We start from the raw sequence: 15,974 nt of genomic DNA on the forward strand, positions 1-15,974 counted from the left end.
CTGTTGATTTGAAGCCACCGTGAAACGTTTGACCATACGTGTTTTCCGTAATGTTCGCACGGTATAGACCACTATTCCGTATCATTCCCGCACTAGTACGGAAAACGTGATGAATTACCGGACCGAACTAGGGCGCCCCATTAATCATATAGTGGTTTTGGCACGTAAAACGCCAGAATTTTAGGACCGAACTAGAAACGTTTGATTGGCAGCTTGACTGTTGTGCGGTTGGCTAAAATGTTCAAACTGTATATGCTTGTCAATAACGCTAGTGATAGTCCACGATGACGGCGAAAACACATTTAAACATGTAGTGGTTAACTACTGTATGTGTGCACATCGTGGCGGTACTGTGCTTTGAGTTGTCGAAGAAATTCGTTCTCGCACTGCGATCTGCTAACCTCCTGGTTAGCACAGATGGTAGAGCGACCGCCCCGGAAAGGCGTTGGTTCCGAGTTCGAATCCCGGACCAGGACGAATTTTTCGTCAACTGCGAAGCTTTCTTATTAAGAAACTCGTACGGGTTTCCTTTGAAGCTTCGGGCTACATTCGGGGTGGACCACAATTTTGCCCTTTCATACCACTATGTGTAGCCTACCTATGCTATTCATGTGCGCCTATGCAAGACGTGAACCAGTATTCACGAAAGATCTTGTTACACTACAACTGCTCGAAAGAACGGATGCTGGACATATCATTATTGAGTGCGGTCGGCCGATCGGAAGCCGCGCTTGCGATACAAAATCTTTGTGAATTCGAACCATCCCTTTCTTTCTATGAATGAAGGAGTTGTTAGGCATAGCGTCTCGAGTGTCGTGTGTCGTTTTCTTCCCAGGCGCAATGGTACTGCACAAAATTCACCGACTCGCCAAAAAATTTGCATTAATTACCAATCATTTACGACAGAACGAGCGTCAGCCAATCACGCAGTCTACATTTGCCAGCATTCCCGCGAGTGCAAGTTTGCTTAGTTGTACGTGGGCCGCTCTGTTTTGCATCCAACTGCACCGTATTATAGTGACAGGCGACAGTAAGCGCTGCTGTACGCAGCCATTACAGGAGAAGTTCCAGAAACCCTACATAAAGTTCAAACAGCGAAAACACAGCGCAACTACTTCAAGACAAAGAAGAAAAAAAGAACAGCATAGCTAACAAGCCAGGCATTAAGTACGCGCACAAAATAAACATGTGGCGCAACATGCCATCATTTGTCATGCTTCTTGCTGTCTATAATACCGGAAAGAAGAAAAAAACATACAAGCATCTCTGTAAGAGGCCATTAAAAGCAAACGATATGTATACATAGCATCGCCACAGAGCATCAGTTATGTTGCAATAGTTTCCGACACTATGCCCTGAACCGAAGCCACAACAGCGGAGTTCTGTTACGTGCACGGTGGGAATAAACAAAAAGATGGAGAGATAGGAGCAACGGTAAACGACAAACCCGGAAACAACGGCGCCGTGATAATTTGCGTCGGTACGATGCCGAAGCCACCACCACAGGGTGCTATAAATCACTTTAACTTCATAGCACTAAAGAAAACGAAAACAATAAAAAAAAACGTAGAACGAAAGGAAGGAAAGGCGAAGAGAGGGAAAGAAATAATTAAAAAAGAAACCGAAAGAAATAAAAAAAGATGACAAAGGAAGGGAAAATAAAGAAAGAAAAGTGCTCGCAACAGGGCCCGGAGTGTAGAGGCGAGGGCGGGGCAATGTTCACGGAAAGTGTTTTGGCCACTCTCCGCAAAAGACGCAATATCGGCGTTGCGACAACACGAGAACGCGCGCAGCCGCTATGCTACACAGAACGAAACACGGTCTGGCCCCAATTTGCTGTTCTCCTCCTCCTCATACTCACTGTGCTATCGCGGCTCGCTGTCGCGACTTTGCGGGCGCCCACGGTGGAAGCGGTTCCGCGGTCGTGTCGGACACACGACGCGAACACGCCGAGAGATAAGAACACCGTGAGACGGGATATGCGGGCAGTGCGCAGCACGCTGTCTGTGCGCTCCTCTTTCATCACCGTCGAATATCGCGAAGAGAAATAAGGAGAAAAGTGAACCGAAACGCAGCACCGCGCTCCCTCGTGCAACGAAATGCACGGGCGTGCGCGCCCCATATGCACGATACGGACCCCCGCAGCGCGCTTGGCTGCCGCGTACTGGAATTGGACAGTGACAGATGAGCGGCAGAAACCACATTGATTCAGCGAGAAGGCGACGAGGAAGGAGAGTGATGTACATTGCTGGACTGCAAGGGTGTTGAAAGAGTCTAGCGCGCGACCAACGTTCACACAAAACAGTCGCTTGCATCAAAAGCCGCATCGTCGCTTCAGGTCCACCAGGCATGTGGAGTTCTCCCGGTCGACTTCTTCGGCTATTGCCTCCCCTTTTCAACTTTCTGTGACGGAAGGGTGCAAAAGGCGTTCGAGGAGCGAGTGAATTTGCCTAAGACGCAGCTATATACTTGACGAGAAACTCCATTTACCGCGTCGTCGTCAACTCTGCAGAAAAAAAAAAAAAAAACCTGGAGGGCGCTTAAGCTTTGCCTTTAAAGGGGTCCTAAATCGCTCCTCCGGATTGGTGAAAAAACACTGTCCGCGGACATCGTACGCTGCTGTGAATATTTCAGCCAAGTTTTGCTGTCGTACGCGGAGCCTGGAGGTCGCAAGGGGAGCGCGAAGTCACCTTTCTCTCGAACGCTCTCCTGCCTGCTCCTTACTCTCTTCTGGACACTTTATTTCGTCATATAGCGGACTCTCATAAGCGGCTGCTATTGGCCAATAAATGACATCAATAAAAAAAATAGCCTGGTCAGACCACACGCACGCTTCCGGGCGCACGCTCACTCCTGGTCGCTCCTGATTAGACGCCTTGACAGACTATTTGATAGCGCTTCAAAAACCCGCAAGTTGGATGTGGCTACTATCCGTCGGTCAAGCTGGCGAAAGACAAAGCCAGTCCGCACCACTTATCATGGTCAGAAGTAATTTGAGCGCGACCGCGCACTCAAGCCCTGTCGTGCATAAAGCAAACGTTGCGCATACGCACTACAATTGCATGTAGCTGTGGTTTGCTATGGAGCATAGATAGCGCGGCCGGAGCGGTATGCCGCCACGAGTCCACTGGCAAAGCGCACTGCGGCTCGCGTCGTAGGCGTCATAATCGGAAGTACAGTGGCGTCTACGTGAATATGCAAAATCAAATTTGAACTGCGCGCCACGGTGACGTTTAGAAGGCGGAGCTTTGTAGGCACTCCCCGCTCGGATCCCCGCGCAAGGCATTGAAGAAGCAGCGGAAGCACCACGAAAGCCGTGTTTGATGGCCATTAACGCCGCTTCTACTGAACGTATTGAAATAAATATTGTGGCAAAGTATTTATGAAATAGCATATTTTAATTTTAAATGCCTTTCTCCACTTCGATAAAATGTGGTTCAGGGCCCCTTTGAGAGTGGAACGCGATAGCATTCAAATATCCCTGACTGCTTCTCCCGCTTTCCGGCAACTGTAGCTTCTGTAACCGTAATATTTACCCGTAAACGCTTGCCGTGAACACTATGCACGAAGGCGAGTTTTCTGGTAGAAACGCGGCCTCTTGCGTGGGCCGATCTTCTGTTATTGTTCCGCACTTTTAATATTTCAGTCTGAGAATATTTAACATAAAAGGCATGCGCTGTCGGTGTTTTGTTTCATGACATTTGTTTGGGGCCTCTCATTGTCAAAATTCCGAGGAATACCTTCGTAAAGAATGTAAGACAAGCTATCAGCAACTTTTGTGACAGAAGAAAAACTCAATTCCGTACAGAATATGCCGTTCACTGGACGCCAACGCCGGCTACGGCGCCGACGGCGACACCGAATTTTCCGCGACACAGAGCCCTTAACGGTAAAAAAAAATGCATCTGGTTGCACTGCTCACCTCTCCCCACGCGTAGTCGGGCGGCTCGATGGCCGGGTACTTGGAGGGCTGATCGAAGGCCACGTTCTCCATGAACCACTTGAAGGACTTGCATTTGAGCCGCTTGCGAAGCTCCTTCTGCGCCGTCAGGTCACCGGGTTCCAGGTTGCGGTAGTGTGCCCGCCGCATGTACAGGTACTCCTTGTACTCGTCCATCCACACCTGCATAGTGCGCAGGAAAGAGGAGACGGGAGTTAAGTCATCAGAAAGCTTTCGCGTGTCCGGTATCCCGGAAAACGCGGGCGGTTTGGGCGGGTTACCGGGTAGGCGGATGCGTAAACGTGAACGGCCGAAGTGCTGGCGCCCCCTGGTCACGCCGCCAATCCGGCCGCTCGCGTTTACACCTCCGCTCACCCGGTAATCGGCCCAAACCGCCCGCGTTTGCAGGAATACCGAACACGCAAAAACTCGCTATTAGCACGGTAGTCACCGCGGCAATTCCTACCACGAGAAATCTGCCACCAACATCATTGTTACGTTCCCTAGCGGTGGAACGTAAGTACTGTAGTCCATGACAACCTACGAATACAGTGGAAATATAGCGCAGTTCAACTTAAATAGAATTTGCGTAGATAGGTTAGCCAATTATGTTCTTTCATTTCAGTGACGTCATGGCGAAGGCGAACGTCAATGTCGGCGTTTCTCGGAAAGTATGTTTTGGAGCACGGAAGGCAGATGCGCTGCGGTATTGTGGGCAAACCTTGTACTGATTTCTTAGGTTGTCACCTATAATAGTATATGTTTAGTTTTAAGTATTTAGGTGTAGGAGGTGGGTAGGGGGGCGAGAGTAGACGTATAGCTTTGTCAAAACGCCTTAATGGCACCAATATTCAAATAAGTGTTGAAAAGACATGAAGATCTCTGTTCTCTACAAACTGATTTGTAAAGGAAATTCTGAAACCGTCTTTGTGCCCAGTTGGCCCTCACGCGTTCGTGCACGCATTACGCTATGCAAGCGCCCAAGTGCACTAATATATCGCACCACTCTGCGGTTTAGTTTTGGAGCGCACAGCACGCATATGCCGTTTTCGAAGCATCAATACATTGATCTGCTTAGCAGTGAGAGGGCGCACGTTTGGGGTTCAGTCTCTGCCAGTGTTAGCCAAATATATTTGAAGGACATGAAACACTACAGGCCACAAGTTAGTGCCATGTTCCTGAATCTGCAGCTGGGCGTTTTGGAGGAAGCTTTAGCTCGGAACTAACACCAATTTCCCTATTGAAATACATGTGAAACAGAGAAATTATCTCGTGAGGCAGCCACTAGACCAACCTGAATTAAGATTGTTAACATAAAAAAAGTTAAATTGGAGCGATTATAAAATGCATAGTTTCGATTTAAAATCTACTTTTTACAAAAATTGAAAAAAAATCGGTAACTTAAAAAAATTTCTGGCATAAATTTAACATCTACTCACCACAATAACGAGTCTTCAACTTCCTTTAAGTGCAACAAAACGCATCACGATCGGTGCGGCGATTGCCCCGGAAAAACGATTTCGGCGTCGTTACCACGTATACGGTCGCGATCCGCTAGTCCCTCCCTAACTGCGACTCTCAATATTTACTTTGCCACTTCTGGCACACAGACTCGTTCATTTTACTTTGCCTTCCGCGATCTCCGCAATAGCGGCAGACCGGTCTCAAAGACAGCGGCCGAAAAGAAGACTTGGGCGGCTGGCACAGCATGCTCCCTTCCTTCCCCGTCCCCCTCGCAGTTCCACGCTTACAGCAAGAAAACGGCACGCCCCTTCGACGTCGCATTAAAGGCGAGCCAGTGTCCCTCCGCGCCAGAAAGCCCACGCTTTTACGAGCGTCCCATATACGACGCTGAAATCGGCGAAACGGAAGAAGGCCATCCTCGCCACCCTCCACTGCCTACCTCCACTGCCCCCCCCCCCCTTCCCCCAACAAAACTGAAAGAGAAACACAGACATAACAAGAGGCACGCAGCAGCCTGCGCCATTCCGATAAAAGCCGCCAGGTCGGCGCCCATTAAGAGAAGAAAAGACTGGACTAGCTGGTAAGGTCTCGTCACTGAAACGCAGCGCTGATAGATAGAGACGCCGAGAAAACATGACGTCACGGCCGCAGTTCAAAATGTGAGGAAGCCGGGTTGCTTCAGAATGTTTCGTTGCTTTTAAACAGCGCTATATAGAGATGAGCGAAAGCGCAGAGAGCACACGCCGGTAAGACGGCTCTTCGAGAGGGGGAGAAGGCTTGGTTAGACAGTGACGCTCGATTATTCAAAACATAAGTATAGGAAAAGAGTGGCAAAGAGAAACAGGACAGCAATGACAGGCTGACGAAAGCACTCGTATGGTTTACTACCCTGTTACTGGGGGAAGAGGCAAGGGAAGGCAAGGTGAATGGAAAGGAAGGATTTTGAGGAAAGCTACCACGAAATGCACAGAAGATACCGAGACGCTTCAGTCATATATGAGAGAGCGAAATGAACCGTGTGAAATAAGAGGTCCTTTCATCAAGTCCATGCATTCTCGACTACTTTCTCGTTGATTAGTGCGCCATGGCTAGGATCACGCACCCGTTACGCCTTGCAGACGACGCGACGGCTCTACGCGACGGAAGATTAATTACGCAGAATAAAAGCAAGAATCGTACAACGCGCTCACGATTAATTGCCGTCGCTCTCGGCATCATTCCTTTTCCGCGAGCAGAGCAGCCAAGCGAAGCGCCGTGCGCGTCGTTTCCAAGCGTGACGTCGGGTCGGAGCTATGGGGCTCGCAGCGCAGGAAGTCCTCGGGCTCTCGTTACCAATGAAAGTATTAGCGCGCTCGGCTCACTGCTGGTACGGTAACGAAGCCAACGAAGCAGGAGTGATCACGTTCGTCCATCCCTCACCGTGCGCAAATGAATGAACGAAGATACGCACCGTGCGGCAGTAGATGAACAGAGTGCTTCGAAAGGGAGCGTATTTCTTTCCGGCTAACGACGACGCTTTTGCCGAAGCTCCTATTGGCGACCGGTGCTTTACTGGTGCGAAGAGCGACCGAAATGGTTCGGCTTTGTGATCGTAACGGGAACGGATGCTTCAGAAATCTGCGAGCTGTGTCTCTGGTTTTACGCGCAATACCTTCGGCTTTTGCATTACCTCAATACAGAGTATACGAAGTAAGATATTATCCATAGCTGGGCCTGGTACCTTACATTTCGCATCGGTTCACGAGAAGTTTAACAAAGAGGGACCTGCATAGACACGTTCCTTGTCGCAGATTTTCCTGCCCACATACCTCTCCAAGATGAGAGAAGAGAGGAGTAGTCTCCTAAATTGTGTTGGGATGGTTACTCGATTTTGACCAACACCTAGTATCAGTGACACTACTGATACTAGATCAACAGTGGTCGAACAAAGAATGTCTCTGGCTTCAGAGGCATCCCTCCAAGACCTAGCATGCTTAAGAAACACCGCCCAGTCAGCGCAACCCTCAGTACGTTCACAGGGCAGCTGCTGTCTTAACAGCCCGAACATGTGTCTTTCCGCTTTGACTAAATCACATTTGCTTGCTTACAATACAGAGATACAGTGGTCACTGGAAATGGCCAGAATATTCACTTGAATGGCCGAGAAAAAACGCGGGTAGCGTTCGCGTAAGTTACGCGCTACGCCACGATGCGCGCTGTAAGATGAGCAAGAGATGTGCAAGATAAGTGCGCTGTAATCGCCTCCTTATTTTCGGTTTGCGGGCTTGGCATGTAAGCCATTAGCATTCGGCGCACCAGGTGGTGACCAAAATGGCTAACGTCGCTGGGGTAAAGTTCCTGAATGGCGCCATAAAACGTCCCATAGTGCCCCCTACGCACCAGGGAGTGCCCAACGCGGTGATGAAGGGGGCAATAGAGGGCGTTACCTGCTGCCATCCAGGAACAATAGACCCCCAGCGCTACGTTAACTGACTCTATCTTTACGTCCTTGTTTACGTGCACTGCTCCCAAACAAACTGCCGAGCGACTCTCTGCCACGTACCTCAGCTACGCGGCGGTAGTTTCGGCCGACGAAGTCTCCTATGCCCGGATTGGGAAACGGGGCGAACTTGCGGTAGATGTGGCCCACCCGAGAGCAGGGCGCGTCCACCATGGTGCCACCGCACTGCCAGATCTTGAAGGACAGCTCGTACTGCTCGCCGCCCCACACGTCCAGGCCTTCGTCGTAGCCGCCCAGCTCCCAGAAGTAGCGCCGGCTGATGGCGAACAGGCCGCCAGCCATCACGGGGCTCCTGCGCGTAGGCGAGTCACGTTGACTCTAGTACAGCTGACACGCAGGTGAGGGAGACCAAGTACTACAGGGCGTGAATGCGGGGACTCGACACACGACGAGGAAAGCAACCGGCACTGCCCGGACCCTCCATGGCTGGGTTTCACTCAATACTTTGATACTACAAGGTCACGAAAGACCGAGACGCGCAAGTTCGTACAACATATGGCCGAGGCCTTACCCAAGTGCTGAAGTATAGTGAAACCAGGTGACAGCTGCGCTAGTAGCACCCTTTTTCGGCGAAGAACAGGCGTCTGTTCGCCTTACTCCTGCCCAAAGCTTCGCATCAGACACTGGAACTATTTGTGAGGACACATTGCCGGCAGGCGAAAAGAAGTGTTGTTAGGCCGATCCTGTCAGAAAAGTAAATTTTGCTTAAAATACGACACTAATCGGGCCGTCCGCCAATCGGATGAATTTACGCTTCCCTGCGATAGCTTCGAAAAACTTGGATGTTTAAGTAATCACGCAGACACGAAACGAGTTGACTTCTCTGTCCCGCAACGCGCGTCCTTATACTCTGAGCTCAGTAGATGGTACAAGGGAGCACATATTCGCATTTTCAAAGGTAAGTGGCGCTCCCTACACTAAATAACGGCAAGAGCAGCGACGGTATGGATGTCTTCGGTATTTTTCGTTGGGTCTGAAGGTAGACTTGATGTACTTAAAATTTGGAGGGGGCAATGTACATCTTACATAAAAGACTTGGTGTTATAAATGCGCTAATGTGACACGCGGCACCGCAGTTACACATTGCTCGCTCCTATAAGTTTTTCTCCGATTAGGTAACTTTTAGTGGTCGGATTACCTTAGATCTCGGGTTAGCATTATGTAGGGCAAATGACTATTCTAATTTAGACATACTACAATTATTTCAGCAAATGATGTGGGTTTTTATAAGTATGATGGACACCTGGGCACGTTATAAATCAGCCAGTAACGAAATCCTCCGTTACCATCAACGAATAAAAAAAAATGGCTTGTCCTGAAGGTGGATAGTTCATCGACAAAATGCGGGTGCTGTGCTTTGTTAGGGAGGATTTATTTAGTTCGTGGTTTTTCTGCATCCCTTCATACTGATCTCTGCCTGAATTATCAAGCCGATGCTTTTAGTTAGAATAGTGTCGCTAACTTGCGTACATGACGTGATTATGCCTTTTCAGCAGTTGTTGCCTCCTGGAGTATATAGTATGTAGCCACTTCCGTGTAATAAAGCTTTCAGATGATAGAGAGCGTCATCCCCTTTCCCTCCCTTTTCTCCTTGTCTTGCTTTCACGATGTACTTTGAAGCGTTTCGTCAGTTACCCGCTGAAATGCAATAACGTACAACTTTATAAATCAAGTTATCGTGTTTATCATGCAGAATCGGACGATCCTGTATATATTTCCTGCGGATACCGTTAGAAGTTATTCAGACTATAGAGAGTAAACGGACAGCGCGGTACGCGATGGTGAGACATGTGCCCGCGCGGCGCGCAGAACACGCACTTGAAGGGCTCCGTGGGGTTCGCCAGGTCCTCCGGAAGCAGCGGCAGCCGCTTGTAGTAAAGCTCCCAGTCGAAGGAGCCCCGCGCGCCTTCGTCCTGAGCGCGATAGGCGAACGTCTCGTAGTCGATGACGTCGATGAAGGGGCACACCACGGTGCGGTAGTCCTTGGCGATGGGCTCGAGCAGCGGAGGCAGCCAGTTCACGTTGGCCTCGGTGTGCGAGTCGAGGAAGATGAGCACGTCGCCCGTCGCCTGCCGGGCGCCCAGCAGCCGCGCGCGGATCAGGCCCTCGCGCCTCGTCGCCCGCACCACGCGCACCTTGCTCCAGTGCTTCGCGATGTAGTCCTCCAGGGGCTTCTTGAGCTGCTCTGCACGGGTGCAACACGAGAACGAGAGAGAACGACGACAACCAAAACAGTCAGCGGGTTTGGGAGCCAAACGTGAAGGAGTTAAAGTGAAAGCTTTCTTTCCGAAAAATGCGTATAGGTTTCTCTTCCCTTTCCTCAGCGCCCACTCTGTGACTCCAATATCACACCGGTTATCTGTCCTACGCATTACATGATCTGCCTAACTCAATTTCTATCGCTCTCTCTTAACCTAAACTAGAATATCGGCTACATCCCTTTTGTTCTCTAATCGACGCCGATGTCTTTCCTTCTCTTAATGTTCCGCCTATCATGATTTACGTTCGACCCCTCGTTGCGCGGCCCTTGGGCGATCAGTTGCGCTGCATTGACTCGGCGTTAATGCACACTGCACAAGGCCACGCCGAACGCGAATACGAAGCAGGTGAGCGAAAAAAAAAAAAAAAAAATAATAATAATAATAATAATAATAATAATAATAATAATAATAATAATAATAATAATAATAATAATAATAATAATAATAATAATAATAATAATAATAAACGCATCTCGTTATCAAGCTCCACGTGACAATAAAACTCTTCCGTGCGCTTTGCTGAAGCTTTACAATGCGCTGCCACGTTTTCCATGCACGAAATTAAAACGAGAAAATAAAAGCAGCAATGAGGTTATTATTTTTATTTTTATTGAATAATGCAAGGATGTTTACCAGGGGCAAGTGAAGCAGCCCAAACTCTGTGCCGTGGCGTCAACACAATTTCGTAGATTATTTTTCACAAGCCATTATTTTTCCCAAGCCACCCTTTCTTCTAGAGATGGAGGTAATTAAGCTCGAGTCGAAAGAGAGCTGATGCAGCAGGAGAGATCGCGAAAAAGAGGGAATAAAAGCGTGATTAATTTATCCCACACCCTGAGTGTGGTAAAAGGTCTTCTGACGCTTAGCTCCACTGAATGAAGTGCAACAAGCAAGAGCCAAATAAAAACGAGGAGTCAATCGCAATATTACCCTGCATTCGTTTACGATCACGTCGATGAGCATAAGTGAGGAAAGGGAGGAGACGCGGGTCACAGCGAAGTAATTATGGCATTGTTCGCTGCTTTTATTCTATTAATAACGGCGTGAGATGAAGGTGACACAACGCTGAAACTAGGCACCCATAAAGGTGAAACTTGGTCGAAACTGTACACTTCGTCCCACGATTTCGGCACTTACGTAGTTCAACATCTTCCAACAAAGGCATGCCACAAGGTAGGTCATATGGGAAACCAGGGAAACAGGAGCCGAACTTGCAAAGCTTTTCGTTCGCACGTGCTGTCTGCCGCTGGCCGGTTGCCTCCGTTAATAATGTGCCCAGCATCCCAATTGGCTGGCACCCGCTGCTGCGAAGCAGTTCTGGCGTAACAACTCTCTTGCGAATACGGTCTCCGACGAACATTAATGGCGCTCCAGAGATTTCTGGAAGCTATAGCGAGATTCTTGGAAAATATTAAGTAGAGTACTAGTCATCTATTGTAAGCTCACTGTGCGAGTTTAATGCGACCTGACTTCGTTCCATTCTGCGAGTGGATTCGTGAGCATTCGTATAAATTTATTCCGTCTTTGCTCATGTGCCTTGATTCTAGCGCAGTTATGTGACTGGACTTTGTGTTCCTGTGTTTGTTTTCTTATGTCCATTTTATTATTAGTAGTACTTGAAATGCTTCTAATGCTGAGCGCTGATGTATTTATATGAGTTGACCTTAAGGTTAACTCATGTTAACCTTAAGGTCCCTGTTTTCATTGTGAACAAGGCTCCCGTCAGGGAGCCGAAACGTCTTTTCTTGTATTCTTTCAGTGGCCGGTGTCCTTCATCTTTTTACGCTTCTTCACCTTAAGGTTCAGAGTGATTTTATGCTATTTTTCTATGCCTGTGGCCTTCACAGATTGTGTTTCTAATTGAAAAGGAGAAGCCGGAGCCAATATAAGAGCCAACATCTCCTAAACATCGTACATTACAGAACAATACGCGCCACCACGTTTAAATGAAAGAACCACGGGTCGTCTATACTCAGAAATTGATACCAACGCCGCACCCTGAGTGAGACCCATGCACAGTGAAATGACGGTCGCCGTGAGGCGCGATTACTTCTGAAATTACCATAATAATGTCAGGCCTCAAGAGGTCGAACCCAAGCGCAGAGGAGCACGATGGTATAAGCTACGAGTAGAGACCAACGTAGCACGTTATATGCGTGATTTTATTTAAATATCTGCGTGTTCAGGCTCACTCGCTTCAATGACCGAATATTGACACATTTTATGCGAGTGCCAGATAGTACAGTAACGTTAAGAAAGTTCGAAGGAAGCAGTCATCTTTTTATCTTAACAAGTTACATAAATAGACAGTATAAGCGTATCGAATCAACGATATTGCGTAAACGCAAGTAAAATTAGCATAAGGCCAAGTAAACGACACGTGCTCTCGGATACAGCACCAGAATGGCAGCACGACACTTTGATAACAAATCAACGTTATCGTCCAAGACAGTGGTCCCTTGATAAGACGATTATCTCGCCATTGCTAAGTGAAATAAATAAATACCGTCGCACCGGACGACCTTTCCTTCTTTCGTGCGCGAAGGCACTCAAGCACATACATACGCACACACAACCACGCACGCACGCATGCGCGAAGCGGTGCGATTCGGCAGTCATCTCCCCGCTTTGGCGCCTCCTCACCCTCTGAGGCGGATTATGACAATCTTGTCGTCCTTCCCGAGAAAACGGCTCAATGCGCTGGTCCGGTCTTTTAGAAGCCATAGTGAAACACACTCGCGACCCTCGTCCTGAAGAAGATCCTTGCCTGACGCTCCCCCTTAAGACGCGCGTGTATGTGTACCCTTCAGGAGACACCAACGAAGTCTTTAGTGCTCTGCTTTCTATCGCTCACCGCTTACGCGCGCGTTCCTCGGCCCTCGTAAGGCCGGATAATCACCCTGTCTGGCGCATAAAGCTTCATTCTTTTTTTTTTTCCATATCCCGGGAAGAGATCAAACAAGAACGATTTGAGGCGAAAGGCAGCAAGCGGATACGAATAAACCAAAGAACTAGAAGGAAAACAAAATGAAACGAGAGAAACATCAGATAAGGGGGACGAACGAGGCCGGTAATTTTGTCTTTTTGTTCTTCTTATTTTGCATTTTCCGGTCGCCGCATTTGCTGCTGCCGCTGCTGCTGCTAGAGGAACAGAGGCTCCCTCGGCCAGGTCACACCGATCGCCCTCCTCTTTAAGAGATAATCGCGCCGGCAGCTGTCGCTAATGCGACCGTACGGGCCACGCGGTGGTGCTCGGATTGTCTTCGGTGGCCGTGGCGCCGTATTTTATGGATCCGTATCGGCCATCTCCGGAAGCCAAGACTCCCTCTGGTTACTTTCGTCCTCTCGACGGTGTCCCGTGTTGACACCGCTGGTGTGACGTTGCCTTTTATTCCATCTATACTACGTATTTATTACTTTTCCTCTCCTTCATCGAGCACAATATTTGTCGCCCGGTTACTTTCCCCGGGAGCCCACCATCAGCTGCTGCTTCGTCGCCAGCGTGCCCCGGCATCGTACACACATCTCGCCGTACGATTGCCGTGCACAGGAAGGAAGCATGTTCTTGTTTTATTCCCAGGGGGAATGTCAACAGAACAAAACGATATTTGTTGCTGACCTCGATCCTTCTCCGAGCAAACGAAACGGGATACGATAAGAAGGGTCGATAGAGAACGGAGCCCGCTTGTTCATTCTGCTTCTATCGGCCGCATCGTCATTTTCGCTTCTTGCTCAACGCATATATAGTGCCGCCTGACGATAAGTGTAGCACTTTCGCTCAACCGAGGGCACGGATGTCTGCATGTCGTTATAACGATTTTGTGCGCTAAAGGACCAGAAAGAGAGAGAGAAAGAGTGTGCATGCGTGCGTGCCCTCACGCTAAGCGAGCTTGCCAACTTCGTCGGCTTTGTCTTCCAAGACAAAGTTTAGTTTAACGCCTCATTGCCCTTGTCTGTCATGACAAAGTTCACTTCAATGGCCATGACATGAAATCAGGCAGCTATCTATTACGACTAAGCCTGCAACCTATAGACCCCATTTTTTCCTCATCCAGATTCCTGTCGAATAATATGTAATAGATGTACCACAAATCATATCGATGAGGATAGATCAAATCAAATGTGATGCCTAGCGAGAGGTTAGTATAACGAGGGAGGAAATTCAGTACTGGCGGAGTAGGGAGAGCAGGAATGAAGTGTTAATACAGAAAAAAAAAACACGGGGGGGGGGGGGGGGGGGGGGGCACAAAGCGTACTTTTTATAGCCGTTTGAAATACAACGCCGAAACATGACGCCGTTACCACCAAAACATGTCACTCATACACGTGAACCACCGGCGTGCGAGTTGTGCATGCTTTGTGAAAGGACGTCACATGCAAAGCTAATACTACCGGGTATACTTTAATCACGCAAGCCACTGTCCAATATGTGCCGGGCATATACTGGTCACACCCACAAGAAAATATTTCAAATTAGCAGTCTCTTTCTCGTGCTTGAGAAAGTGTTCGCTATGCCATCGCATGCAAAGTGCAGGTCCAGGTCTCTGTTGCAATAACTCCTATAATATCGCTTCAAATGACACAACCAATCATTTTTAGTAGACAGTATCGTCAAATACAAAAACATAAGTCTCAATCAATATTTTACAGCCAATGAATCGAGATTTTCTCCTTAAGTCGGGTAATTCGCCAAATGCGCGCCGCATCAAAGGATAATGTCCAAGCTCTGTTGGACATTATCCCCACAGCCGTGTACCTTTGTTGCTGTAGTCGTCGGCCAGGATGATCTCCTTGATCAGCTCCGGCGGCGACCGGTTGAGCACGCTGGTGGCCGTACGCAGAAGCGTCGTCCAGTGCTCGTTGTGGAAGGGGACAACCACGCTCGCCGTGGGCAGCTTAGACAGGTAGCGCTTCTTCTGGCAGCTGTACACGACACAGAACAATGCAGTTTGTCTCGTCAACAAGGCAAAACTGCTATAGAACGCGGCAACGTTAATTAAAAATTGAAGAGACATGATACTACAATGCCTTCCTCGTGCGATAGACCTTCCGTTGTAAAGACTTCTTTTTTTTTTCTTTTTTTCTTAAATTTTGCGCACACACAGAGTCCATACAGATGCTCGGGCACCTTTCCGTACAACAAACTTCCGTAATTGACCGGCGTGGCCAAGTAGCCGTGCAACCAAACGCCACAGTGGCAATCATAGCTACACCATCCACCGGGCATAAAAGCAGTTGAACTGTAGCGACACTCGTATTTCTGACACAAGCGGGAGGACGACCGCGGTGACGGTGGTCGCTGCGCTCACAAAGACTATCCGACCATCCAAAGTTTGACGTCTGACTGCCTTTACTTTTACCACTTTATCTTGTTAGTCGAAACGTTTCAACCAAGTAAAACATGGAAAACCCGCAAAGCAAGACCGTATTAAAAGGGACAAAAAAGTAATCCATGTTCGTCACTTAACCTGATTACACATGTTCGATCCGGGCCGCGGCGCCCCCATTTCGATGGGCGCAAAAAAAAAAGCAAGCTCGTGTACTTATATTTAGATGAACGTTACTAAACCCCAGGTACTCAATATTAAGCCGGATACGACGGCTACGGCGTGCCTCATAATCAGATTGCGGTTATGGCACGTAATACCGAAGAATTTAATTTAATTAATTTTAACACGATCAGAGACGTACGTCAAAGCAAACTACCGCATTATAGCCCTAGTATTCAGAAATGCACCTTAACTTGAAGCCCACGCTTGACTTGATTTAAATGACGCGTGTCGTGAACGCGCCAAAGGAAACGCAATGA

At 48.5% G+C, this 15,974-nt stretch overlaps 1 protein-coding gene across 3 annotated transcripts in view; it reads right to left on the minus strand.

Annotated features, from left to right (window-relative positions):
- The window catches only part of LOC119450039 (putative polypeptide N-acetylgalactosaminyltransferase 10), a 156,231-nt gene that overhangs the window by 11,200 nt on the left and 129,057 nt on the right, over positions 1–15,974 (minus strand). For all 3 annotated transcript variants that reach the window (XM_037713390.2, XM_037713391.2, XM_049665601.1), the window contains 4 exons: positions 14,922–15,088; positions 9,723–10,089; positions 7,947–8,196; positions 3,923–4,123 (listed from right to left, as the gene is read on the minus strand). In XM_037713390.2, coding sequence (XP_037569318.1) covers positions 3,923–4,123; positions 7,947–8,196; positions 9,723–10,089; positions 14,922–15,088 — 985 coding nt within the window. The remainder of the gene's footprint in view (positions 1–3,922; positions 4,124–7,946; positions 8,197–9,722; positions 10,090–14,921; positions 15,089–15,974) is intronic.

Source organism: Dermacentor silvarum, chromosome 4, assembly GCF_013339745.2.
Source record: "Dermacentor silvarum isolate Dsil-2018 chromosome 4, BIME_Dsil_1.4, whole genome shotgun sequence".
Taxonomy (NCBI): Eukaryota; Metazoa; Arthropoda; class Arachnida; order Ixodida; family Ixodidae; genus Dermacentor; species Dermacentor silvarum.